The sequence below is a fragment of the Chinchilla lanigera genome, unplaced genomic scaffold, assembly GCF_000276665.1.
Source record: "Chinchilla lanigera isolate Chin_1 unplaced genomic scaffold, ChiLan1.0 scaffold00219, whole genome shotgun sequence".
Taxonomy (NCBI): Eukaryota; Metazoa; Chordata; class Mammalia; order Rodentia; family Chinchillidae; genus Chinchilla; species Chinchilla lanigera.
This window is the reverse complement of record NW_004955620.1, coordinates 63555-89947: the sequence shown is the minus strand read 5'-3', so window position 1 is coordinate 89947 and position 26393 is coordinate 63555. Positions and strand designations below refer to the sequence as shown.

The following is a 26393-nucleotide window of genomic DNA, read 5'->3' as shown; positions in this document are numbered from 1 at the left end:
TGAGGTATATTACTGAAGAACACAAAGATCTTTGCAATCACAGACTTAAATTCCAATAAGTAAATTCTACATAATATTAGAAGACAACAGGTGGTATAAAAAAACCAAAAAGGCAAGCAAGAAGAATCTGGAACTCCAAGGCTAAAGAGCCAAGCTGCATGTTGAGTGGCTAGGGTAGACCTCATGAGAACTGAGCAAAACTTGCAGGAATTGAGGATGTTAGCCAATTTGATATCTGGGGTAAGATATGGTTTGGATAGCTCCTCACCTATAAGGTAGGTGGAACACCTCGAACACAGGCCTCAAAGCAAAGGGATACACAGCATGTTCAAGAAGTAACAGTGTTAACATGGCTGGATAGCAGAATCAAGCGGGGAGAGTGGAACAGAGGTCTAAGAAGCAGCATGGACCAGATCCTGTGTGGTTTTATTGGTCATTGTAAGGACCTTAGCTTTTATCTGATTAAAATTAGGAGCCCCTAGGGCTGGGGATATAACTCAATGGCATAAGCGCCTGCCTGGCAAGCGCCAGGTCATGAGTTCGATCCCCAGTACCACAAAAAAAAAAAAGTTAGGAGCCACTGTGGAGTTTTGAGCATAAAAGTAACATGGTCTGACATATTTTTAAATGGTAAACTTCAGATGTCACATTGAAGAGCCTTTTGCAGTAGTTCAGATTAAAAAATGATAGCTCAACTGGGCACGGTGGTGCATGCCTATAATCCCACCACTCAGGAGACTGAGGCAGGAGGATTCCTGTGAGTTTGAGGCCAGCCTGGGCTACATGAGCAAGTTCAAAGCCAGTGAACTACATAGTGAGACCCTGCCTCAAAAAAAAAAATGATAGTTCAGACCAAGGGGCTATCAGTGAATGAATGATAAGAAGTTGGATTGTGGGTATATTTCGATGGAAGAGACAAGATTCCTCTTGGACTTAATGTGTGGTATGAGAAAGAAAATGAAGAATGGCTCAGTTTTTTGGCTTGAGTAACAAGGAGTTACTACTTAATGGGAAAGTGAGATGGTGGGGCTTTTGTAGGGGAAAGTAAGAGGTTTAGTTTGGGGGCATGTTGAGTTTGAAATTATCATTAAACATTCAAGTGGAGATATGGAATAGGCAGCAGCATGTATAAATCTACAGTTCCTGATGGAGTCCTGGGCTGGAAAGATAAATTTAGAAGTACATTGTAAATGCTATGGAAATAGTTGTTATAAAATAGTTTAAGGAATAATGACAAAAAGTTTGTACATGTTCAGTAATGATGCAATGCGTTAAATGTTCCCCAAAGACTCACTTACTGAAAGTTTGTTCCCCAATGTAGCAGTGTTCAAAGGTGGGGCCAAGAGAGGTGACAGGACCATGAAGGTGTTAATCTAATCAATGGACTGATCCATTGATGAAGTCATAGCTGAACAGGCTATTACAGGGTGGGCCCCCCATGGAGGAAAGTCACTAGGAGTGTTTTTGATGGGTGCATATTGTCCCTGATCCTTTCCTTTCTCTCTGGCTCTTTCAAACTCTCTGCTTCCTGGCTGCTGTAAAGTTGGCAGCTTTCCTCCAGCAGGTCCTTCTGCTAGGATGTTTCTGCTTCACCACAGGCCTAAGAGTCAGCTGACCATGGACTGAAATTGTGAGTAAAAATAAACCTTTCTTACTCTAAGTTGATTTTTGCAGGTACAGTACTTGGTCACAGACACAAAAAGGTAACACTTTTTCTTTTTAGAATATATTTTTGATCTGTGGCTGATTAGATCTGTGGATTCAAAATTTACCAGGCTGGGCATGGTGTGACCCTGATTTATAGGCTGTGCATGCCTATAATCCTAGCACTCCCAAGGCTGAGATTCAGATAACAGAAGGAGGATCACCACAATTTCCAGGCCAGGCTGGACTACACAGTGAGTTCAAGGCTAGTCTGAACTGCATAGCAAGACCCTGCCCCAACAAACAAAGACAAAAAAAAGACAACAACAACAACAAAAAAAAAAACCCTGCAAATGGATATTAAGAGCTCACTATAAGTGGAATTTGAGGTAATATGACTGGATGGCATCACTAAGGGAGTGGTGTAGATAGAGAAAGGAAACAAAAACTGAATCCTGGGGTCCTCCCACCTCCTCAGGAAGTTGAGGAAACAGAAAAGACTGAGGAGCAGCTACTGAGGGAGCAAAAACTAAGAGGCTGTGGTGACTTGCAAGCCACATGAAGGATAACTAGAAGGAACAGTCACTTGTATCATGTGCTGATGCTATGTCAAGAGGGAAAAGGGTACAGAATTTGCCATTGGATTGAGCCACAAGAAGGTCATTGACAAGAGTAAGAGTAGTTTCTCTGGAGCCATAGAGATAAAAGCCTGATGGAAGTGGATCATAAGGGTAAAAGAGGAGCATTTAAGATAGAAAAGACAACTCTTTTAAAGAGTTTTGCTGTAAGGAGAAGAGAGAAGTATAGCAGTAGGTGGTAGATGAGTGGGGTTCAGAGATACTTCATTTCTCTTTTCTTCTTGTAGTACTAGAGATTGAATCCAGGGCCTTCTGTGTAGTAGGCAAATGTTCTGCCACTGAATTATATCCCCTACTCTTTTGTTATTTACTTTGAGACAAGATCTTACTAACTTGTACAGGCTGGCCTTGAACTTGGGATCCTCCTGTCTCAGCCTCCCAAGTGTCTAGAAATACAAGCAGACAATATCACATCCAGCTTTTTCTTTCTATGGTGAAAAAAATGTGTATTTAGAATTAGCAGGCTAGACTGTTTAGATGATCCCAATTTTGTTGGCAACATCCACAGCATCATCATCAGGAGCTAGTTGAATATATCCCTTCCCTCCATTGGGGTGAATCAAGGTATTGACCTTGGCCACATCAAATATCACAGAGCTTTTTCCTTCTTTTTTTTTTTTTTTTTTTTTTAGTGGGGGTAAGAGGTATAAAACCTCATTCTTTTTTATTATTGATAATTTTATGTACATAGTAATAACATTCATTATAGGAAATTTGTACCTGTACATGGTATATCTTGCTTCTTTTTTCACATTCCTCTCCCCTCCCTTCAGGCTCTCTTCCCCTATTTACAAAAGCTTTGTTTCCATTCTTTTCCTTCTATTCTTTTTTTTTTCTTGTCCCTTCTTCCCTGCTCTCTGCCTCCTTCTCCTTCTCATTTTAGAGCTTCTTCACAGCCTGTCTGATCTGGTGCTTGTTGGCCTTGACATCCACAATGAACACAAGTGTGCTAATGTCCTCTGTCTTCTTTATAGCTGACTCTGTGGTCACAAGAACTTGATGGTAACACACTGGTCAAGCTTGTTTATGCTGGGTGCACTCTTCCAAGGGTATTTGTGCTCTCTGTGGAACCACAGTATCTTGAGACAGCAGAAGATGGGTAACGTGCAGATCTTTTTGTGGCTGTGGAGGCCTTCTAGTACTGCCTTACTGGCTTTCAAAGCTTTTTCTGTGGTTTCAGCTTTGGAAAGGCAGGAGCTTCCTTCTTTGCCTTTGGTGTCCTCTTGGTAAAAAAGTATCTTTCTTTTTAAGATAAGAGAATTAATAGTATGTTTATATGCTTAAATGATCAATGGAAATCAAAAAATGATCACATAGACAAAAAGAGTTTGAACTGTTGGAGCAATGCCATTGAGTTGAAACCAGGAAATGAGATATACTGCATAGACTGCTTTAGTATGACTATGGATTATTCTTCTGTTACTTGGCAGGGAGGAAGAATATGAGAGTGCAAAAACTAGAAGCTGCATAGATGTGTTGGTAGGTTTTTGTGGCAGTTGTAAATGCTTCCAAGAAGGAAAAAAAAAGAGTATGTAATAACAGATTATGAATCAGAATGACTTTGGATTTCTCAATGGTGGTACAAGACCCCAACAGTCAAGGGGTCAGGCCTTTAAAAATCCTAAGAAAAGATAATTTGCAACCTAAAGTTCTATATTTAGGGAGGATAGATTAAATGCATTCTCTAATGTACAAGGTATGCTACATGTCTTGTTTGCCCCTCCAGATCCTTTTTTATACTGCTGCATGCTTTGGAAGGTAGGTTCACATGAACTGCTTCACTTGGGTTCTCCTCTGTGGTTTCTTGTTGGGTTTTGTCAAAGCAAGACATTGGTAGGAGACCAGGGGATAGACACAGAGAGGACACTATGTTTTATTACCACTGGTTACAGATCTTGCTGGGCAAACCTTTCCTGTATTGAAGCTCTCTGGATTCTAGCAAGCACTTTGTCCTCTTTCCTCTGTAGGCCCAAAGTTTCCTGCTATTGCTATTTTCATCTCTTAACACTTAGAACCTCTGAAGGCTGATATCTTTCTCTTGGCTGGATCCTAAATAGAAACACAGGTCTCCAAAAATTTACCACTGCAACTTGTTTCATGAAACTGTTGGAGGAGGTTCTCCACTGAAATGAGGAAGTAAGAAAGAAGAGATGGCACTGAAGGAAAAGGAATCCTCAGAACTATTGTGAAAGATCAGAGATGACAGCTTGGTATACAAAACAACCAATTCATATTTTGGAGCAAGCCAAAAGGCTCTGAAAGGCATCCCCCAAAAGATGAAACTCATGGAAAACTCAACAAGGCCAGGTGTGGTAGCACATACCTGTAACCCCAGCTACTTGGGAAAATGAGGCAGGAGGACTGAGAGTTTGAGTCCAGTCTGGACAATTTAGCAAGATGCTGTCTCAAAATAAAAAGAATAAAAAAATAAAAAGGGCCGGCATATTCTCAGTACTGCAAAAACACAACAAACCAATAAAGAATTTAAAATTGGGACAAGAATTTGAGAACGAATTAAGAGTTAAGAACACAGAGATCTAAGCAAATAAAAAAAGGTTGTGAATTTTAGACGTAACATAAAAAGAATTAGGATCTGTTATATATATGTAACAACTCCCTATGATGAATGTAATCATTATGTACTGCAAACATGTACTAATGAAAATAAAAAATCAAACAACTCAAAATTTTAGATGTAACTAAAAATTGGGCAAAAAGAAAAGGTAATCATAGAATGAGAAGAAATTTAATTATAAGTAGCATTTATGCAACAAAAATTCCAAGGAAGTGCTGAATCTTTACTTTTATAGATTTCCTAATAATAAATAAGTTTTCCCTTTTAGTAATATGGAGATTTTTTTTAAAGGCAGTTTCCATAACAGCATCTAAAATTGTCAGAATATTTATTGTAATGTCATTTGACCTTTGCCACTTGACAGCTTATCAATAAACCTCTGATGTATATGAGCTGAGGCAGGATATCTAATTTTCCCAATTCCTTACAAAGTGTAAGGATGGCAGGCAGGTGTGGTGGTATATATCCATAATCCCAACACTTGGGAGTTTGAGGCAGGAGAATCAGGAGTTCAAGACCAGTCTGGGCTACACAGAAAGATCCTATCTCAAAAGAAAAGAAATAAAAAAAGAAAATAAGATAAATTATATGAGGATAGCTAACCATAACACATACTGCACATAGCAGGCATTCATACATTGCCATTTTTGTTAGCTATCTTAATAGAAGAATGATGGACCAGGGATATTATAAAACAACAAGGAATACAACTTTGACCTGAGTTTAAGGGGTAGTTGGGCATCTGAAATTTAAGGGGTATTAGAAGCCTGGCACTATTATAAGCAGACTAAGCAAATATCATATGGAATTGATAACTCTGTATAAATAAGATTAAGGGGAAAATTCTCTGAGGTACAAAAGATGACTGAGGGAATAAAGCAGACAGTAAATGAACTCTCAGAGAGACCATGAGTTGTATACAGCTCTCCTTTACAGCGGTGACCGAAAAGAGACATAAGTTTGACTTGGAAGTACCCAGCCTGCTTGACATCACAGAAAGCCTTGGACCACAAGGCAAAATTCCAGTTCCTTTCTTAACCCTAACAAAACAAAGAATTTTAGCTGCTGGAATACATTAGGTCCATCAATTCCAGGGGTTGGTCAGGTATCAATGGCCTGAAAGTTAAAGCAAAAATTGTCACTAGCAGTGCTTGATTCTCCAGTTACTGTTCTAAGCCATTTTACATGAATCATCCCATTTAATCTTCAAAACAATTCAAGGTCCTTTTATTCCTAATGTACAGATAAAAAATGGAGACTCAGCTGGGTGTGGTGGCACACTGGTAAGGCCAGTGTCCTGGGAGGCTGAGACAGAAGGACTGCAAGTTTGAGCCCAGCCTGAACAACTTCATGCCCTAGTGAGACCCCGTATTAAATTAAAAAATAAAAAAGAGCTGAGGATATAGCTAGTGTGAAGGCCCAGGGTACAGTCCCCAGTACTGCAAAATAAAATGGTCAGAGAAGTTAAGCTACCTAAGGTTACAAAGCCAACAAATTAGTTGAGCCAGACCTCAACTCTGATTAGCCAGCCTCTAAAGACTTTCAGGCATCTAACTGCAATGTCAGTATGTACCAAACACAGTCTTTAGCTGTAGATTTTCTCACTAGTGTAACAGCCATATGGTCAGGCCATATGTTAGCAAATGATTTTCAAATATGAAATGTTCTGGTAAATGAACAAAGGTCAGACTTACTTGAAGCTACCGCTCTTCTAAGGTGTACTAGGTTACAGCCTTTAAACCATCACCTCTTTGTGGAATTAGGGTTCAGTCATTGAAATATACCTAACTACTAAGGTTGTGATGGAGAGGAAGTAATTTTGGAGCTAGTTTAGATTCTCTGTGCCTGCTGTGTTAAGTATGGAATAAACGTGGACAGAAGACTCTCACAGCGGGTCTTTTCCAATTTCACCCAGAGTATCTGACACAAAAGATGTCAAAAACACGGGGGCAAACAGAGCCTATCACAAGGCTGGGAGCACCTGCTCCTGATGTGGGTCCAACTTGAGGAATACTCAGACGTTACTTCCTCACCTCAGACTTTCCAATTTGAAGATCACGTTGACAATGCAAAGAAGAAAGGCCCAAAATCCAGGACCACAGGCACACTCCAGACCCAGGCTGCAGTACCTGTGGGGAAGCCCATTTCCATCTCGGCGCGGGTGAGGCGAAGGTTGGGAAGCCGAGCTCTGCCGGAACGATGGACGTGCCCGTAAGGAGAGCGCATGGATTCTGCGCCAGCTGCAGATTTTATGGACTAGACTGGAGGGTGAGACGCAGCGCAGCCCACTTGACACACCCAACCTGCCTCACCGCAGCCAGGAGACGCGGGCGCACCTACGAACATCACTTGAACACCGTAACACCCTCTCGCAGTCAGCGCTCGCGCATGCGTAGCAACTTCAGCCCGCCGGTCGTCGGCGCACGCGCAATGCGTCCTCGCGCACTCCAGACCCCGCCGGCTCCGCCTCTGCAGGCCCCGCCCGGCTCCTGTGAGCCGAACGCCCCATATCCGGGTTCCCGCGGCCGCCGCCGCCGCCGCCACTGCTGCCTGGCTCATTCAGTCTTGCCGGGAGTGGTGTGATTCCCGACCAAGATGGCGGCCATTGGGCGAGTCGGCTCGTTTGGTTCCTCTCCGCCGGGATTAGCTTCGACTTATGCGGGCGGTCCGTTGGCGAACGAGCTAGCGTCAGGCAACGGCGGTGCCGCAGCCGGCGACGACGAAGACGGGCAGAACCTTTGGTAACAACCCCACCCCTCCCTGGGTCCCCGCGGCTCTCCCGGCCTTGCGGACGCCCAGCGATCGCGTACCCGCGGGAGCTTGGCGCAGGGCCTGGCCGCACCAGTGCTCGGCCGACCCCGCCCAGGCGCGCCGCGGCAGGCCGGTCCCTCCCGCTCCCGGCTCTGGCCCCTGGCCTGGGACTCAGCCTGCTCCTTGCTCCCCGTTAGGTCCTGCATCCTCAGCGAGGTCTCCACCCGCTCGCGCTCCAAGCTCCCCGCGGGGAAGAACGTGCTGCTGCTGGGTAAGTGTTCCCTTCGTCGCCGCGCCCCGTCCGGCCCCACCCCGGATCGGGGTCCAGTCCCCCGCCACCTCGCTCGCAGCCTTTGTGCTGACCGCCCGGTGCGGCCTCGCCCCGCCTCCGACCTGTCGCTGACAGCTGGGAGTCCTCTGCCCCGACCCGCGGGGACCCGCCCTCCTTCAGGTCCTTTCTTTCCTCTGAAGGTGGCATTGGCCCTGTCAGCATCCCCTACGAGAAACAATGATGTCAACCCAAAGGATTCTAGTGCCCTGGAGATTACCTAGAAAATAGTGACAGTTTTTTGTTTTTGTTTTCCTAACAAAAATGGGTAGCAAAGGCCTCTTTCTGAGAGCTCTAGTGTAAATGGCAGGATATTAGTATTAATAGCTGACTCTTCGTATAATTGACAGAGAAGCTAAAACTGAGACCTGGTAGTCATAAATGTGCTTACTTGATTCAGCTTTCTCGGGTACAGTGTGCTCGCGTTACAGTTGCCTTTTTTAACAGTCACTTGATGATTCTGGGATTTGTAAAATACGGTAAACATCCTTCTACTTTGGTCCCTTCGACCAAATGCATAGAATAAGAAGAAATGTCTTAATATATCATTTTTCTTAATTGTCCTGTATCCCCTCAGTTCTCTCAAAGGTACATAGTTTTGCAAATACTGACTGGGGATGGAGTCAGCGCACCATGGGAGATCAGTTTGCAGGTTCATATTTTAGCGGCTCAGCTTCTAAATCATTTACAGTAGAGATATCTTCCATATTTTAAAAAAGTCTTCAATTTCTTTTAATTGCAAAATATTGAAGTTTGACTTATAATGGTTAAATGTTAAAACTTTGGTATTTTTGTCTCAATACTTTTGTTTTGTACATCTAAAAACGGGAAAGGAAACAAAGAAATGCTATTTGATAGGATCCACAGTATAACTGGAATGATTAAATAGGAAGAAATAGCTTATTTTCTTCTGGTGAACTGTTACCAATCTAAAATATAATTCTTGACGTTTTTTCAGACTACAGGGAGCTAGAAGAAAAATTACCTTTTTACCTTTGTTTTTAATGTGATTGAAAGTACCTAGTAGATTATCCCAGACTGAGTAAAAGCCAAATCAAAGGCAAGCTCTATAATCTTAAGCAAGATGCTTCCGATGTATAAATCTCAGTTTCTTCGTCTTTAAAATGGATGTTGTAGAAATAATGCCTGTCTCTTGGCATTGAGGGAGGATTAAATGGGATAATATTTGTAAAGTGAAGACAGCACAATGATTTTTGTTGGATTTATCTTAACTGAATTAGAAAACTTTCTAGAACTCTCTTTAAAAGTTGAGTCCGTGCATGCATATATATTGTTAAGGCACAGATAAATTAGAATCTGAAAGTAAAAAAGATTTTGAGAAAACGTTTTTAACTTATTAATTTAAGCAAATTGCTACTAATTACTAAACAAAAATAGATTTAGGCTGTATGACCTCATTGAAATAGGCTGTTCAATTACTCTAAGTTAAATAAGACTTCTTTACAAATACTGCAGTTGTAGAGCTAAGATTCCTGAATTTTGTTTTCCTTTGATTAAGTCTCTCCAGTTATTTTAGTGTGTTACATGGGTAGTCAGCGATGGCACTATTGTAACACAAAAGCAACAGTTTTGTTCATTTTTTGGTGTATCTAATTTGCACTGAGTTTGCCCATGTATTTATTTTTTTAATACTCCTTTGACATTAGATCAATACATAAGACTATATTTACTTAAAGGTCCCAGACTTCCGCACTCCTCCACACTTAAAATAGATCCAATTTCCTTTTTTATGGACTTAAGAGGTCACAAAGCCCCATCTGGCATCAAGTTTATATGAGCTTGAACTTTAATATTTTTCTTTCAGTACTACTAGGATTTTCATTAAGTCCTTTTCTACTTTAGAAGAAGATAACTGATTTTTCATAGTGATTACATAAATAGGGTTAATTTTTCTGAAATACTTCTAAAGCTTTCTTAGAGACATATTACTACCACATATTATGGCAGTATTCAATCTGTGGTGGTAGAGGAAAGAAATATACAAGTAGGAATTGTGGTTTTCTTTATGAGTTGGAGAGTGCCAAACGGAGATGCTTGATCCTCACTTGTCTTTCATGAATGATAGTAGTCTCTGGAGTTGCATATTTTAAAAACCAAATCTGAGACCATAAAAATGGTTTGTATTTCTTGAACGACCTGGTATAGAAATGATGCCATAGGTCTTTGTACCCTCTCCCACTCGCACACAAATAGTAATTTCACCTTAACTTGCTACATGATCTCCCCTCTCGTTGGAAAGGAGTCAGTACTAGGGATGTATGTATATATATGAGCCATTCTCAAAGCATTTTCATACAAATCTCCTTTTACCCCTTTTCCCTCTCCAATCTAGGAGGTGGATGTTATCACTAATTTATAGATGTGGTAATGAATTTCAGAGACTGGCTGAGTGAGTTTTCCAAGATCATACTACTGTAAGGATCCTGTGTCCTGTGACTCTGGCATGGCTTACCAATTTATTAACAGTCCCTGCAAGGGAGAGAGTACCAGGTACAAAACTTTTGTATTCAGTGGTTATATTTGACCAGAAATGCTGGTAATTATTTTAATGGAAAAGTCTAAATATTTACTGGATTCTGGGATATAGTTATTGAGGTACAGAATAGTGGCTGTGACCCTTGTGGTATGTTTTGTTTTGTTTTATTTGCAGTATTAGGTATTAAACTTAGAGCCTTTACACTGAGCTGCATCCCCAGCTTTTTTCTGGGGCCGGGGGCAGTAGGGTTTCACTAAGATGCTAAGTTGCCTTGGTTGGGCTTGACCTTGCAATTCTTCTGCCTCAGCCTCCCAGAGTGCTGGGATTATAGGCATGCACCTCCATGCCATGCTGACACTTGTGTTTAAGTAGTCATTTCATCTACCTAGGCCTGACTCCTAGTAAAATCCAGAAACTTTATGGCTTTAGTGTTTAATTATTCTTTCTTGAGAGACTTGGTGAATAAGTTTCAATAAACTTTGATATTGAAGGATTTTTGTGCATGTATTTTAAATAGAGTCTCATTATAAGTTATCTGACTTATTTTCCCTCAATTTTTATTATAATTGACTTTTACTATATTTTAATAGCTATTTAAGTGCAGTTTTTCATATCTTGATTACCTTCTCATATTTAGGTAAGAAAACTCCCTAATGAAAAAAACAATAATATATAACATTGAGCACTAACATGTACCAGTCATGTAAGAAGTTTACATAGTTTATCACTGTAAAGATCAGGAAACAGACACAGAGCTGTTCCATAATTGCTGTAGGGTTACACAGTTGAAAAAAGGCAAAAACCGGATTCAAAATTGTGTGGCCTGCATCTAGACACAGTACCCTTTACCTCTGTGCTGGACAAGAACTTTTCATTATAGGACAAGTAAAGGATATTTAGCAGTTATTAAGGAATTTTAAGAATATTAATGAGCATCTCAGTGCAAAAAATTTATTGATTTAGATGAATTGAATTCATTGTCACCTAAGATACACAGGTAATCATAGTCCCCAACATAGTGCCTCACTTTATAGCTAGGACATCAGTATAACTCTCTGACTTGCAGGCAGTGTGGATTACTGGAAACTAACCATTTGGCAAGTCAATTTAAGCCTTGTCTTTCTCATCTACAACTTAAAACTATTAGGATTTAGTGATCTCCAAAGCCTCAGTCTGAGCTGACATTCTGTATTTTCTAAAAAATTCTAAATATTGTGTTTAAATATTTTTAAAGAAGTGTTATAAGGCATACTGGCATTGAAAGTGTACTTAAATTAATAGAATATTCCCCTAAAGATTGGGCTGTTGAATTCCCCCTAAGGAAGAAATTAGAATCTCTATATTGTTTCTTTCCTTCAAGATATTAATCCAGGGGTGCAGCAGAAAAAGTATCATAAAACATTATCATCAAACTGTATGGGGGGCTGGGGATTTAGCTCAGCAGCACAGTGCCTTCCTGGCAAGCGCAAGGTCATGAGTTCGATTCCCAGTACCGGAGAAAAAAAACAAAAAAGTATGGGGTCAGGGGTATAGCTCAGCAGAGCAGCGCCTGCCTGGCAAGCATGAGGTCCTGAATTCAATTTCCAGTACTCCCCTCCAAAAAAAGTATATTACTTAAAAATGATACAAGGAATACAATACCACATATGATACTGATTTGTTTTTCAGATAGTTAATTAAGATAGTTAATCCGAAAGGATTAACATGAAATTATTGTTTATCGTGTTTTACTACCACTAACAATGTACAAAGTATAAAATTCTTTGATGGCATATTGATATTTTATAATGGTCAGGGTCAGCAGACTTTATATTGGGCCAGGTAATTAGTACTTTGCAAATCAATATAGTCTTGGTTACAACTCAGTTCTACTCTTATCCCAAAATAGCTACAGACAATAATACGTAAATGCATGACAGTGTTTTGCTAAAATTTTATTTACAAAAACAAGAAGCAGGCCAGTTTGGACTTGTAACTTGAAGTTTGTGAATCCCTGCTTTAGGTTATTAGGGTCCTTAATTTTATCATTAAGCACAAACACCAGTTGATAGAGGTTTCCGCTTAGTAGGATATGGTATTTGGCACAAATTAGGTGCGCAATGAATGTGTTGGATGATTGATGATCATTTTTTACTTAAAATATTGTTACTATTTCAGGAAAGATATAATTGAATATAAATTTAAGATTAAGGGATGTTTATATACTATTTCCCCCCAGTGCCACTGTCAAAAACAGATAACAGCAATAGAAGAATTACAGATGTAGACTGATAGAATGGTTATTCTGCTGATGTGAAATCCATGTGAGAAAGAATATCACGAAGAGCCCTTTGAAAATGCAAAACTGAAGAACCTTCACTTAGGAAAAAGAAAAGTCAAAAATGGGGCCCTGTCACCTATGAATGAACTTGGGCTAACCTTTTGGGGCCTTGTTTTATTTGTAAAATCAGGCCAATCACTGTCAGAAAGACCTCACAGATTATCTCTTTATTCATGTGTTTATCAAATACTTATTAAAAGTGTGCTGTGCATAAAACACTTTACTGAGTCACCTGGGGAAAATAGGACTGAATAAGGCTCTGTCCTGTTCTCCAGAAGCTTATAAACTCCTGTGGGGAAAGTCTTAAAATGTGTCAGCATGAAATAATGCTAAATAGATCATGAGAGATTTTGTGGGAAAGATAGTATCTGCATAACATTTTCAAAGTAGGTAAGAACAGTTTAGTTTGAGGAAACATGTGAAAAGGGTTTCATATATGTTGAAAAGGTCTGAGGCAGTTAAGGTGTGGTGGAAGCAGTCTTTAACTTTAGAGGCACAAGATCTAAGAATCAGCTCTTCCCATCTTTAGAACCTGTAGGATTGTGGATAGTTTAACATTCTGATCTATAAACAGAGTATTTCATGAGAAATAAAAGACATTGCCCTCAAAATTGGAAGTCACTGAGGCTGGGGATGTAGCTCAGTTGGGGAGCACTTGACCAGCATGCTGAGGCCCTGGATTTGATACCTGGCACTAAAAAATAAGTTAGACTGGGGCGGTATAACTCAGTGGTAGAGCACTTTCTTAGCATATGTGAGATTCTGGGTTCAGTCCCCAGCACTAGAGGAAAAAAATTGGAAATCCTATTTTAAATTACAAAAGTAATGTGTGTGCTTGCCAGAAAAAGAGAAAAATAGAAGTTAAGGAACTGAATATAATGCACAGTTCTAGCACCTAGAGATAATCAGGTGTGTATTTGTTTCTGTATACTGTTTTGTAATCTGATTTTTTTTAACTTCATGTACATGAATTTTTTATGTTAATATATAATATATATAATATATAATATTTTTATTTTTATGATAATATATGACTTGTCTCTTTTATTGACCTAATAATATGTACAGCAATACTATAATTATCATTGATAGATTGTCATTCTTATACCTTATTTCCCACTGTTGTCTTTGGGATGAATTCTTAGATGTGGAATTGCTAGGTTAAAAGTATGTATCTTTTAAATCTTATATATTGCCTGATAGTTTTCTGGGAAAGTTGTATCATTTTACTCTTTACCACAGTATGTGGGAATACTTGTTTGTCTAGTATCATTGCCAATACTTTATTCTAATCTTGACCCAACTGGTAAGCTAAAAATTGTATCTTACTTTAAAGATAATTTAATTGTAGAATATATGCCATAATTGTTAATAAAGAACCATTGCGGTTTGGTTCAGTTCAGTTTGGTTTGGTTTGGTTTGACATAAGGTTTTGCTCTGTAGTTCAGGCTGGCCTTGAACTGTGTAGCCCAGGCCAGCCGCAAACTTGCAGCAATCCTCCTGCCTCAGCATCCTGCGTGCTGGGATTGCAGGCGTGTTCTACCACACCAGCAAGAACCATTGCTTTAATAGGATTTGACCTCCTGTAAGTATAGGAACTATTAATCAACATTGGGATTGGGATTAGCATTTACTGAGTTTGTAAAATGTTGTGGAATTAAACTAAATGATATTTAATTCTTATGTATGTACTTCATGAGAGTAAAAAAATTATTGTTCTATTTTTCTATGTAATATAGATCACTGAACGATAAACTCCAAAGGTAGGATTTTGGCCAACTGTGTTGAATGTTCTGCTGGGGTATTTATTATGTAGTATTGCTACTAGTTTACAGAGACAATTTTGAGCCCCATTATACAGCTTACCTAGTAGTCAAGATTGAGTTTGTCTTTGTGCTGCAAACATATTCCCTGACATTTTGGAGGGATATAGTCTTGAGCAGGCATGCATACCTGTTTACTTACAATCACCAGGACCTCCTTCTGGTTAGCAGCCTCTACTTCCTTTCTTTACTCATTGTGGGGGAGGAGAACATATACTGTGTAGGACATGGAGCAGACCAAAATCCCTCGCCTCTGGGTGTTCTACATAATAGAAGAGAAGGCCATGTAGATCTGAGCCGGAAGTGGCTTCTTGAGCTACTCATGACTCTTTGTCACCAGAGCTCCCAGATAGAATAGAATGATTTATTTTATACCATGCAAGGCCTCATAAAAAATGCCAGCTTTACAAAGTTGATATCTTGCTTAGACATGACAAGCAATACCTATGATAGGTTGAAATTCCTTCTGCCCTTGTGGTCACAATGCTGTGGACCATAATGTCGCCAGCAGCAGTGCAGAAGTGCGTATCACAGTTCTGCAGAAAAAAGAAGATAGATATCTAGCATGCAGACCTGTACCAATCAAAAGAGGACAAGGTTTCAGCTTACAGCAGGGAAGAAAACTCAGAGAAAGGAGAGGAAGAGTGCTGTTTAATTGTACTCGTAGACATTCCTGCCAATCTTGACTGGAGGAAGAGTGACTGGAAGCTACTCCCGGTACAAGAAGCTGGCAGTGTAGTGTAGTATTCAGGTACACTGGTTGGATTTAAATCCTGACCCTTTAGTAAGATGCTGTATCTTTCGGATAGTACTGCTTATTTTTTAGGATTTTGCAAAGATTATATGCAGTGATGTTTGTAAAACACTTCAAACAATGGCATACTAGCTGGGTATGGTGGTACATGCCTGTAAGTGGGAAGCACTTGGGAGGCTGAGGCAGGAGAATGGTGAGTTCGAGCCCAAGCCTGGACTATGTAGTGAGACCCTCTTTTAAGAACAAACACCCCTCTAAGTGGTGTACTGTACGTTGAAGTGTTCAGAACAGAGCTAATCATTAAGATATTACGGGTCCTTAAGTGCTCTACTTTGACTACTTATTTTCACCTGACTCAGATTTTCAAATTATCTAAATTTTAAAGCATTGCCAGGCATGGTGGCACACGCCTGTAATCCTAGCACTTGGGAGGCTGAGGCAGGAGGATCATTGCAAGTTCGAGGCCAGCCTGGGCTACAAAGTGAGCTCAAGGCCAGCCTGAATTGTATAAGGAGACCCTGTCTCAAAAAGACCAAATAAATAAATAAGTAAATTTTAAAGCACTGCTGCCATTTTATAAATGAGTTTTATTTCTAGTGTATCAAGAAGTAATGAATGAGCGCAGTATGGTGATGCCTACTTGTAATCCCATCTACTCAGGAGGCTGAGGCAGGAGGACTGCAAATTCAAAGCCAGGGCAACTCAATGAAACCCTGTCTCAAAAAATAAAAGGTACTGGAGATGTAACTCCGTGGCAGAGCTCTCCTAGTTTAATCTCTGATTCGGCCGAAAAGAAAAAGCAGTAATAGATGGTAACAGTCATAGAATTTTAATCTGTCATCATACAGATAGACTGATGATCATTTAGAAGTTGGGGAGCAAATGAAGTTAATTGCCTGCCCATATTCACTTTGCTAATGATGACCCTGATGCAGTTAGAATCCATGTCTTCTAAGTCTTCACATTCTGATTCTTTTTTTTTTTTTTTTTGGTTTTTCTCTGGTACCGGGAACCGAACTCACGACCTTGCACTTGCCAGGCAGGCGCTTTGCCGCTGAGCTAAATCCCCAGCCCCAGTCTTCACATTCTTAATCCTTTAAATTATAAAGTTTCTGGGCATTATACCCAGATTTGTTGTACAGCTACTTGTCCAACTAATTGTTGAATTGGAGATCTGTCTAGAAAATAAAAAAGTGTTATGAGCACACCTTTATCCCTACGCAGTTTTGACAACTTTGTATGGATTTTGAGAATTTCTTTCATAATCAATTTGATTTTTCAAATTTGAGCTGAGGAGTGAGAATTCATGTCTGGTTGCTTTATGGTAAAACTGAAGCAGTTTTGTTAAGTGGTTGGATCTTAACACTTGCTTTAGAGTGACTTACATGGTGTGATTTTTAAAATACAGTATTTTTAAAATTAAATTTATTACAATAAAAGACAGGTTACCATCCCCTTTGCTTTGACACTCTTACTCCCTATTGCTCTTTTCACTTTCTAAAGCAGTTCTGGAAGTCTTCTTTTTTGAGTGTCTTTAGTTGTGTTATTGTGACTGCCTTGATGTCCTGAATTGATTAAAGGTGCTTATCTTTCGTGATCATTTTGACTTTGGGTAAGAACTAGAAGTTGCATGGTGCCAGATCTGGGAAATAGGTGCATAAAGACATACACTGTTTTTAATTGACAGAAACTGCTTTACCAGAAACTGTGATATGGAGCATTTTTGTGGTGGAGGTGAGACCATTTGCCCATTTCTCAAACTATTTGCTATGCATATTATTTCTTTAATGCTCTAATAAACTCCTGTAATACTCAGAGTTCATCATAATATTCTTGGGGGTAAACTCAGCTCATGCAATTTCATCAAGGTCAGAAAACACAAATCAACATCAGCTTAATGTTGCATCTTAATTGATGTACTTTTTTCACATGAGGCGAATTGGGTCATTTCCATTGATATATCTGAACTGTGGTCTTAGGATCATAACCATAGAGCCAAAGTTCATTTTCAATGATGACATTTCTTAAAAAGTTGGAATCTAAAGCAGCACAATCATTCAACCCCAGTAAAATGCTTTGTTCCCAATCCATGATTATTACACACTTAAAAACACACTTTGTGGGCCAGGGATAAAACTCACTGGCACAGTACCTGCCTGGCAAGCACAAGGTCCTGAGTTCAATTCCCAGTACCAAAAAAAGAGAAAAAACAAAACAAGAAAATACCGTCTTTGAACCATAGCTCAAAACTGACTACACTGAACGAATTGAAACTTGGCACACAGGTACTAAGATTTGCCTCGCTCTTTCTTGCATGGAAGAGCCTTGCCTTTCTGTTGGATGGCACTTGGCAGTAGCATTCATCATGTTTTCAAAACAACCAGTGTCTTAATTACTTTTCACCTTGCTGAGACAAAGTACCCCCACAAATTAAAGGGGGGAAGATTTATTGTAGCTCACAGTTTGTAGAGGTTCAGTCCATAGTTAGAGTGGTGTGACAAAGGGCATTGCAGGTGAGCATTGCATCATATGCAGAAGGCAGCAGCAGCTGCAGGAGAGGCAGCAGAGGCAGCCGAGGCAGCAACAGCCTGCCCTTTCCCTTTTATCCCATCCAGGATACAACCCTTTTGGGTAGTTCCAGTCACACCTAAGGTGGGACACCCTTAATCCCACCGTCGTACCTTTATTCTACATTCATACACCCTGATCCAGCCACCTTTGAAACCCCCCACCTATATAACTGCTGAGGCTTTGGGGGACATCTAGATACAAGGCATAACAACTAGTATTTGAACAGGTTATAGACAAGTAATTTTAGAATGCAAGCTTATTTCACTGAGTCTGATTAATAAACTTTTCCTCCTTCGGTTCACCTGCTAGGACAGGGTTTGGCCCATGGTCTGTATTTGAGTGACCAACAAGAATGATTTTAGAGTTGGAGGTGAGGGGACAGAATATGTGACAGAGACCTATATTATGTCTTGTTATGCTTTAGATATTTACTGTCTGGTCCTTTATACCAAAAACTTCCCAGCATCTATATGTGGACATGAAAATAGCTACCCAGGCTGAGACAGGAGGATCACAAGTTGAAAGCCCCCTGGGCAACTCAATTAGACCTTGTCTCAAATAGTTTAGTATTGTGATGGTATATTATCATAACCTTGTTAATCTAGTGACATGTTTTAGTTTGTTTTAAAAATACCTTTAAAGCATGCACTCTTTAAGAAAATCTAGTACTATATAAAAATGTAATTTTAGATAAAATATTTAGAGAATAATTTTAACATCATCACCTAAAGACTTCTTTATGGAAGGGCTTTCACATTGATATAAACAGGAACTCTCTACTTGTGTGCGTAGATGTATATTTGCAGATCATTAACTATTTGGCTGGCAAACTTAAAACTAGTTTCCTCTGTCAGCTGCAGACCAAGAAACTGAAATGGGTAGATGAATTCTTTCAACATTCTTTGAAGCCATATTGGTTCATTGCTTTATTTTGAAAGTATATTGCTTGTATAGAATAAATATGTTATTATTTCTACTTTGTTTTATTTCACTCCTATCAGGCTCTGTATTTTTGTTTTCCAAAAAAATCTCATAGTATAGTTACTTGTGTTTTTTGAATAGTTTGTCATTAAGGATGATTTTTAAATATGTTCAGTGTCAAAGTATAGGCGTACTAAATGTTAACTCTTTTTTATGCTGCAGTTGCATAGTAGAAGAGAGAATTCATGGTAGACTTTTTAACATCTCTAAACATAGGCTAGCTTGGCTAAGCAAAGAAGCTTCCAGCCAACAGTGCAGTTCAATGACTAAGGAGCATTTTCCTAGGTTTCATGAAGGATATATTATAAGGTTATACTATTACTTGACCTGTTGGTGATAAGAGGCAGCCACTTAAGTTTTATAAATGTGAGCAATGAATGACTTTGAGAGACAGTGGTAAAGGCCCAGCACAATCAGTTACAGATGAAGTATATTATGAAAACAGAGACTGTGGTCTTGATTAAGCGATAGAAACATATATCCTTCACCAAGGATCTTCTGTACATAGGCTGTGGGTTTTGTTTTTGTTGAGCAAATAGGAATAGTACCTTTTAGAAAAGGACAGTTTCTTGTCTGTAATTTCCTTGAAAGCAAGAACTTCCTATCTTCCTTCCTCTATCCAAGAACCTACCAAAGAATATTTGCTGATGAAGGTGACAGACCTGACACAGTCTGCTGGAGGAAATATACAAATCAAGATGAAGTAGTTGCCTAAGTGTGTAGTGTGCTATTGGAAATTCGAAGGAGGGAGCTTAACCAAACTCTCAAGAGTCAAAGAAAGCTTCCAACAGACAACAAAGGTAAACTTGGTGCTTCCAGTTGAGAGGAAAGGGAGAATGTTCCAGGGAGAAATGGCAACATACAAGAGTATTTGGAGTTGGGGTGGAATGAGGCCTCTGCTGCCCTGAAATAAGTTGCTGGAAGCAGTTGTGGACGTCTCTAGAGCCTCGCACATTGGGGATGGGATATGGTGAGTGATGAGCAAGAAAGGTAAAGGGTCTTTGTAAAAGGTGTTAACCTTTACATTTTGTCCTTTACCCAAAAGAGCAGTAGGAAGACTCTGAAGTGTTTCTCTCACACCTTATGAAAATTACAAGCATACAGAAAAGTTGAAGGAATTTTATAGTTGATACTCATATATCTCAGACTACATTTTACCATTTGCTACATAAGATTTTGCTACAGTCTAGTATTCACTATGTATAAATTTAACTGCATTTACTTTCTCACAGCTTTCCTACTCTGACCCTTTTTTGATGCATTTCAGCATACTCATAAGTTGCAGATATCAGTGCACGTCCATCCCTCTAATTGTTTCTATATACATATTAGCTAGACTCCCTGAAGAATATTTTTAATTTTAAAAAGTTTATTACAGTAAAAGACATACTGTCATTAATCCCCTTCAAGCCCTGAAAAATCTTGAGAGAGTTGCATGATGAGATTACTGTAAGAAGATCTCTCTTCTGTAGGATCGGAAGTGGATTGTTGTGTGGTATCACTTAATACTCACCTTTGAATAGTAATTTGTGAGTGAGAAGAGAACTAGCAAGAGGCTAAAGATGAAAAAAGAGAAAAAGTCTAACAAATAATATGATTGAAAGATGTATATAACTCCAGAACAAGACATCTTTGCAAATACTTTAGATAAGATTCCTGGTAGTAGTAATTAAAAAATAAGATTTTGTCCTTATTTAGAACTTTGATGAAATTGGCCTATTTTCAGATGTCTACCTTTGCCATCCGAACAACATGTCAGAAGGTATTAAGCTGTAAAGTGAAAGCTGCAGAAAACAATCATTTATAATTGCAGCTTAAAACTTAGGAAGGGAGTGAGCTTTAAATATGTGTAATATATGAATGTCAGTTTTCATCTAGCTTGCAGATCTATTACAGTTAACAACTGAGAGGAAAGAAGGACTTGATAGAAATTCTGCTGTCAGAAAGATTTTGTGGGGGCTGGGGATTTAGCTCAGCGGCAAAGCGCCTGCCTGGCAAGCGCAAGGTCGTGAGTTCGGTTCCTGGTACCGGAGAAAAACCAAAAAAAAAAAGAAAGATTTTGTGTCATTACAGTGCTTCTTCAAACATTTAGAGAACCTTCTCTGTGCTAACCACTGTTTTAGGTGGTTAGAATATTTTGGGGAATAAAGTGTTGTGTTTTTACTGTGCCCCATTTGACCATGAGAACAAAGGGAAGTTGTACTCTTGAGGAAGTTGACTTGACTTCTCTTGGGAAGCTTAGATTATGTCTTGGTACCAGTCCTGGTGACTGTGGCCGTGGCACCAGTTTCCTCATCTGTAAGAAGAGTTTATTTCATAAAGAGTACCGTATACTTCCCATATGCTATGTGTTTATGAAATCTTTTATTCTCAATGTAACCACTTCTGATTTGTTATCAAAAGTGAGAAATTTTGAAACCATAGGGTAAGAAAAGAATTTTCAAACTACATGTTTAACATACTTCATTTATTTGACCATATGATCTTTTTGAAATTTTATTTTCCTCTATTGAAAATAGCAGTGATCCCAGGAAGCAGAAATAATTTTTTCTTCAGTGAGTCGTAGCGCAAACAATTAAATAAAACAAAGTGTTGTTTTAATGGCCTTTAAAGACAGCTGCATGTTATTTTTTAGGAAAATTATGTTTACATTCATATAAATGCTGATCCTGGCTCTGTCATTTCCTTCCTGTGATTTTGGATAAGGTACTTAACTTGAACTTCCCTAAGCCCCAGAACCCTCATTTGCCAAACAGGAGATAATCATCCCTCCTTACAGTTGTGGTTGTGTTAGAGGATGTGCACGATAAGCACTCTTTTAAGAGTCCCCTGCTGCTTTTTGTTCATGTAGCAATTGAAGTAGAAGCCAGTGATAGTTCCATTGAGCAGGGTTTGGGCAGAGGAAGGGCTATTATAGTCATAAGTTTGTATTATTTGGAAATGTGTTAATATTCTTGAAATTTCAGCATATTTCTGTACTAGTTTCTTAGACCTTTGCCTTTCAGACCTATTGGTACACAGTAAAGTTTTAAATACTCCCAAAGGAGGTAAGGAGACAAATTTTATTTCATTTAGAGATTTGTGAAACCCATATTAATTTTGGACTATAACTGAATTGCTAACCCTTGTGTTATTTGAGATAAGATCTGCCAGGGGCTGCTCCATAGAAGGATTTTGCCTATGAGAAGAGCAGAGTTAAAGGCACTTTTGTTACAGGTACTTTGTAGATACTTTCTAGGTTGCAAGAGTGAATAAAACAGACTAACGTATATGCCTGCCCTTCTGGAATACACTTTGGGGGTAGGCAGAGACTGTATTTATTATAGTAGTGAATTTAATAGAGGAAAATAAAGCAATGTGGAACAAAGAATGTTGGGAGTGGTCTGGGAAGGCTTGCCTAAGGTAGTGGTGCCTGAGGGAAGACAAGAAAGAGGTTAAGTACCTCGCAGACTTCTGAAGAAACCAGGTTCTAAGTGGAGGGAACAGTACACGAAAGGGCCTTGAAGTTGGAATCTTATGTTAGTAACTATAAGTGAGTGTTTTGGTGGAAGCGACAAGATAATAGTATTGCTTTTGTGCACTTGAAATGTGAAATACTTAAGGAACATACAGTAAGCAGTTCAGGATAGGCTAAGGCTGGAGGGACATCTAAGAGTCACCAGATCCTAGGTGGAATTAAAGTCATGGGTGTGAATTAGAGATTGTTTGGGAAGACTAAATGGAATGAGAAATGTGGAGGACTGAGGAAGAAGTTCTGGGTAGCACAGATGTTGGTGGGGGTAAAGAGTAACCTACACACAAGATTTAGGAGCAGCCTCCTTGGAGGCTTATGGTAGGAGAGGATGGGTTACTAAGGCTATATGGCAAGACAGTGTCTTCTGGCTTCTGTGTCTTTTTCTTCAATGCCCTCTCTCAACCAAACCAGCTTTTGAATATAGCTGTCTTCTCCCCGACCTCACGCTAATGCTTTACTTCAGACCTGCCTCATTTCTTTCTAGGAGTATAGTAAATCTATTGTATAGACTCCTTACTCCTAAACTTACTCTTAGCCTTCCACTTTTTATTATGGCAGTCTTCCAATACCTAAACTCTGTTAGTGGCTCTTCGTCATCTTCAGGATGAAGTGTAACCTCCTCAGCCTGGCATAAGATGCCCTTCACGATCTAGCCTTCTTTGTTGTTCTCACCTGCTTCTTTACCCCTTCACATTCTGAATTTCATGCATTCAAATGATCTGTCCCTTTTAGAAGGACAGATCTCTTGCCTCCAGGTCTCTGTACATGCTTTCCACACTTCCTAGAATGATTAACTGTCCCTCATAGTTCATTAGTCCTGCAAATTTGACTGAAGTGTTACCTTCTCTGCAAAGTCCTTTCTGACTTTCAAGCAAAAGTAGGCTTTTCTTTCTGGGTTGGCTTCATGATTGTGCATATCTCAAGTATAGTCCTAATACAAAGTCTTGAAGCTGTCTCTTGTTTGTTTTGCCCTTTCCAGTTTACGAGCAGTAATTTTGACACATGGAGCTTGTATTTCTAGTGTTTAGCTCAGTGTAATAGCATCACTGGGAGCTTGTTAAACTGCAGATTCTCAGGTCCTGCTTTATACTTTTACTGCATCAGAAACTCAGGAAATGGGGACCAGAAATTTATCAAGCCCCAAAGTCGTTCTGATACACATTGAGAACTATTAATCCACTGAAATAAATGACAACATTCACTGAGATAAATAAACTGATCTCATGATAAATCAGGAAGAGCCCTTCCACTTGGAGTTAGTTTCTAGCAAAAGCTAACAGCTGTATTCTAATGATGGCTGCAGGAATTTAAAATAGTGAACATATATAGGTTTGACAATATTTTTGATGTCTTAAATTCAAAATCTGAGTTTATTGATGAAAACTTTGACTTTGGAAATTAAATCAACTAAAAGACACTAACTTTTTTTTTTTGAGACAGTGTTTCACTATACAGTTTAGGCTGGCCTTAAACTCAGTTTTGTAGGACAGATTGGCCTCAAACTCCTGGTGATCCTCCTGCCTCAGCCTCCCAAGTGCTGGGATTACAGTTGTGAGCCACCACATCCAGCCTACATATCTATTATTTAAAAAAAAACTACCCAATGGCTGTGGTAGTGCACATCTGTCATCCCAGCACTCAGGAGGCTGAGGCAGGAGGATTGCCATGAGTTAAGAGGCCAGCCTGGGCTACATACTACTACAGCCTGAACTATATATAGGGTGACCTTGTCTCACAAAACAAAGCAACACAAGTACCCATAATTACAACTATCAGAGAAAACCAAATTATCAATTATTTGTAGGTGATATCATGCTTTTTATTCTTTAGCTTTTCCTTGAAATTTCCGACAAGTATATACCTTTTATTCAAAAATTTTCACATTTAAGTTTTTGAAATATTAACAACCAAGTAGGAATAAATACATTATGAAGTACCTTTTCACTTTAATCGATAAACTGTACACATTGTGTACAACAGGATATTTTGAATGGTTCAGTTGGTCATACTGTTTTACTTTGTAACATTTAAAGTGAATTAAAGACACTTAATTTCTAGGTCATGATAAATGTAACTACTTGACTACTGCCAATTTTTATGGATATAAGTTAAAAATACTGAACATTGTTGTTTTAAACTTCTAAGGCTTGGTTTTTATTGTGTTACCTAATATTGTTTCTGTGGGATATTCAAAATTCAGATGTTACTATTTTAACTTAGAGGATATCTTTCAGGAAAATAATCTCTCATAAGAATAAAGACTAAGAAACTTTTTTTTTTTTTTTTTTTTGAGGCAGTGTCTTGATGTATTTTCTAGGCTGGCATGGAACTTGTAATCCTCCTACCTCAACTCCAAGTAGTAGGATTGTAGGCATGTGCTACTGTGTGTTGCTTTAAATTATTTTTATTAATAAGATCTAATGGGACCTTGGTATAACAAATAATATTTTGCTGAAATTAAATGCCTGGGTTTGCTTTCATAGTTTAGAGATATTTTCTTTTTCACTGATTAATTTAATTTTCATTTTAAATGTGATGGATCATCATGGTAACATTGTCATTAACATAGATATTACTACTTTGGTTTTTTTAGTTCTGGCCTTGTGCATACTTGTTAAGTGCTCTTCCACTAGCTACATTTCCCATCCTATGTTCTTTGCATTTTCTTTAATAGAATTGTGTGTGTGTGTGCTATAACATGATATTTTGGAAGGTATGTACATTATGAAATAAGTAAATCAAGGGAGAGGCTTTTTCCTCATAGATGAAACTGAGATGGCATAAGATGGGTGCTTCCTGAAGCTACAGTGTCCTGCTTTATGTCCTCATCCTCTGAAAATTACCCAATGAGGAAGCCATGGCTGACTCCTTGATTTTGTAACCTCTTCAGTTCTCTTTTCATCAAATTATCTTTATGGTTAAAGCTAATTCTGGCTGGGCTTTTCACATGGTACTAGAAGGAATTTTGAAATGACCCATACTACAATTAAAAAGATACCAGTTATTCATTCATACACCCATTCATTCATTCTGCAGTATTGGGATTGAACACCAGGGTATTCTAGCACAGGTTGATATACCCAGCACTTACTATTTTTTTAAATTTTGAGGCAGGGTCTTGCTAAGTTGCCCAGGTGTGGGACTCAAACTTGGGTTCTCTGACCTCGGCCTCCCAAGTGCTGAGATGATAGGAATGTGCCACCATACCAGGTTACAACTTAACCTTTTTTGTTTTGTTTTGTTTTTTAATGTATTTAGGTGAAGATGGAGCTGGAAAAACAAGCTTAGTAAGAAAAATTCAAGGAATAGAAGAGTACAAGAAAGGAAGAGGATTGGAATATTTGTATTTAAATGTACATGACGAAGACAGGGATGGTGAGTGTCATATGTTTTCTGAAGTCTGTTCTAAGGTACATTGCTGCTCACCTTACTCTTTGATTTTTCTTAGTGTGTCTTTTTTTACTAGAAGTTCTGTGATGTCATACTGGTCAGTAAATAGTTATGTTTAGGTATACTTTCATTGATTTGGGATTGGGATTCATGTAGTGACAATTTTTGTGCATATGTTAGCCTTCTTGAAGAATCAATTTTCAGTTTCTCTTAATTATTTTGCTGACTCCTTTTCATACCCTCTCATTTTCTAATAATGTAATCTACTGCTCAGATATTTTCATCTGATTAGCTATTTTTTTCTTCTATACACCATTAACCTTCTTATTTTGGTCTATAATATCTTCAGTACACAAGGCTCTATCTGCTGATGGAAGAAAGATAAACATGTTATGCAGTCTCTTATCTTTGAATGAAGAAATACGAAGTAGAGAGCTGGAAATGGTGGCACACAGCTGTGATCCTAGCACTAGGAAAGCTGAAGCATGAGGACTGCCATGAGTTTGAGACCATCCTGGGCTACATAATGAATTGAGAGTTACACATAATGAGACATTCATTGTCTCAAAGAAAATAACAGAAAAGAAATACGAAGTAGAGGATACTC

At 38.9% G+C, this 26393-nt stretch overlaps 1 protein-coding gene across 2 annotated transcripts in view; it reads left to right on the top strand.

Annotated features, from left to right (window-relative positions):
• The first annotated feature begins 7352 nt into the window (after nucleotides 1–7352).
• Dync1li1 (dynein, cytoplasmic 1, light intermediate chain 1) overlaps nucleotides 7353–26393 on the top strand; it is a 36061-nt gene continuing 17020 nt past the window's right edge. For both annotated transcript variants that reach the window (XM_013510152.1, XM_005415011.2), the window contains exons 1-3: nucleotides 7353–7598; nucleotides 7806–7879; nucleotides 25655–25771. In XM_013510152.1, the coding sequence (XP_013365606.1) occupies nucleotides 7453–7598; nucleotides 7806–7879; nucleotides 25655–25771 (337 nt within the window). In that variant the 5' untranslated portion in view covers nucleotides 7353–7452. The remainder of the gene's footprint in view (nucleotides 7599–7805; nucleotides 7880–25654; nucleotides 25772–26393) is intronic.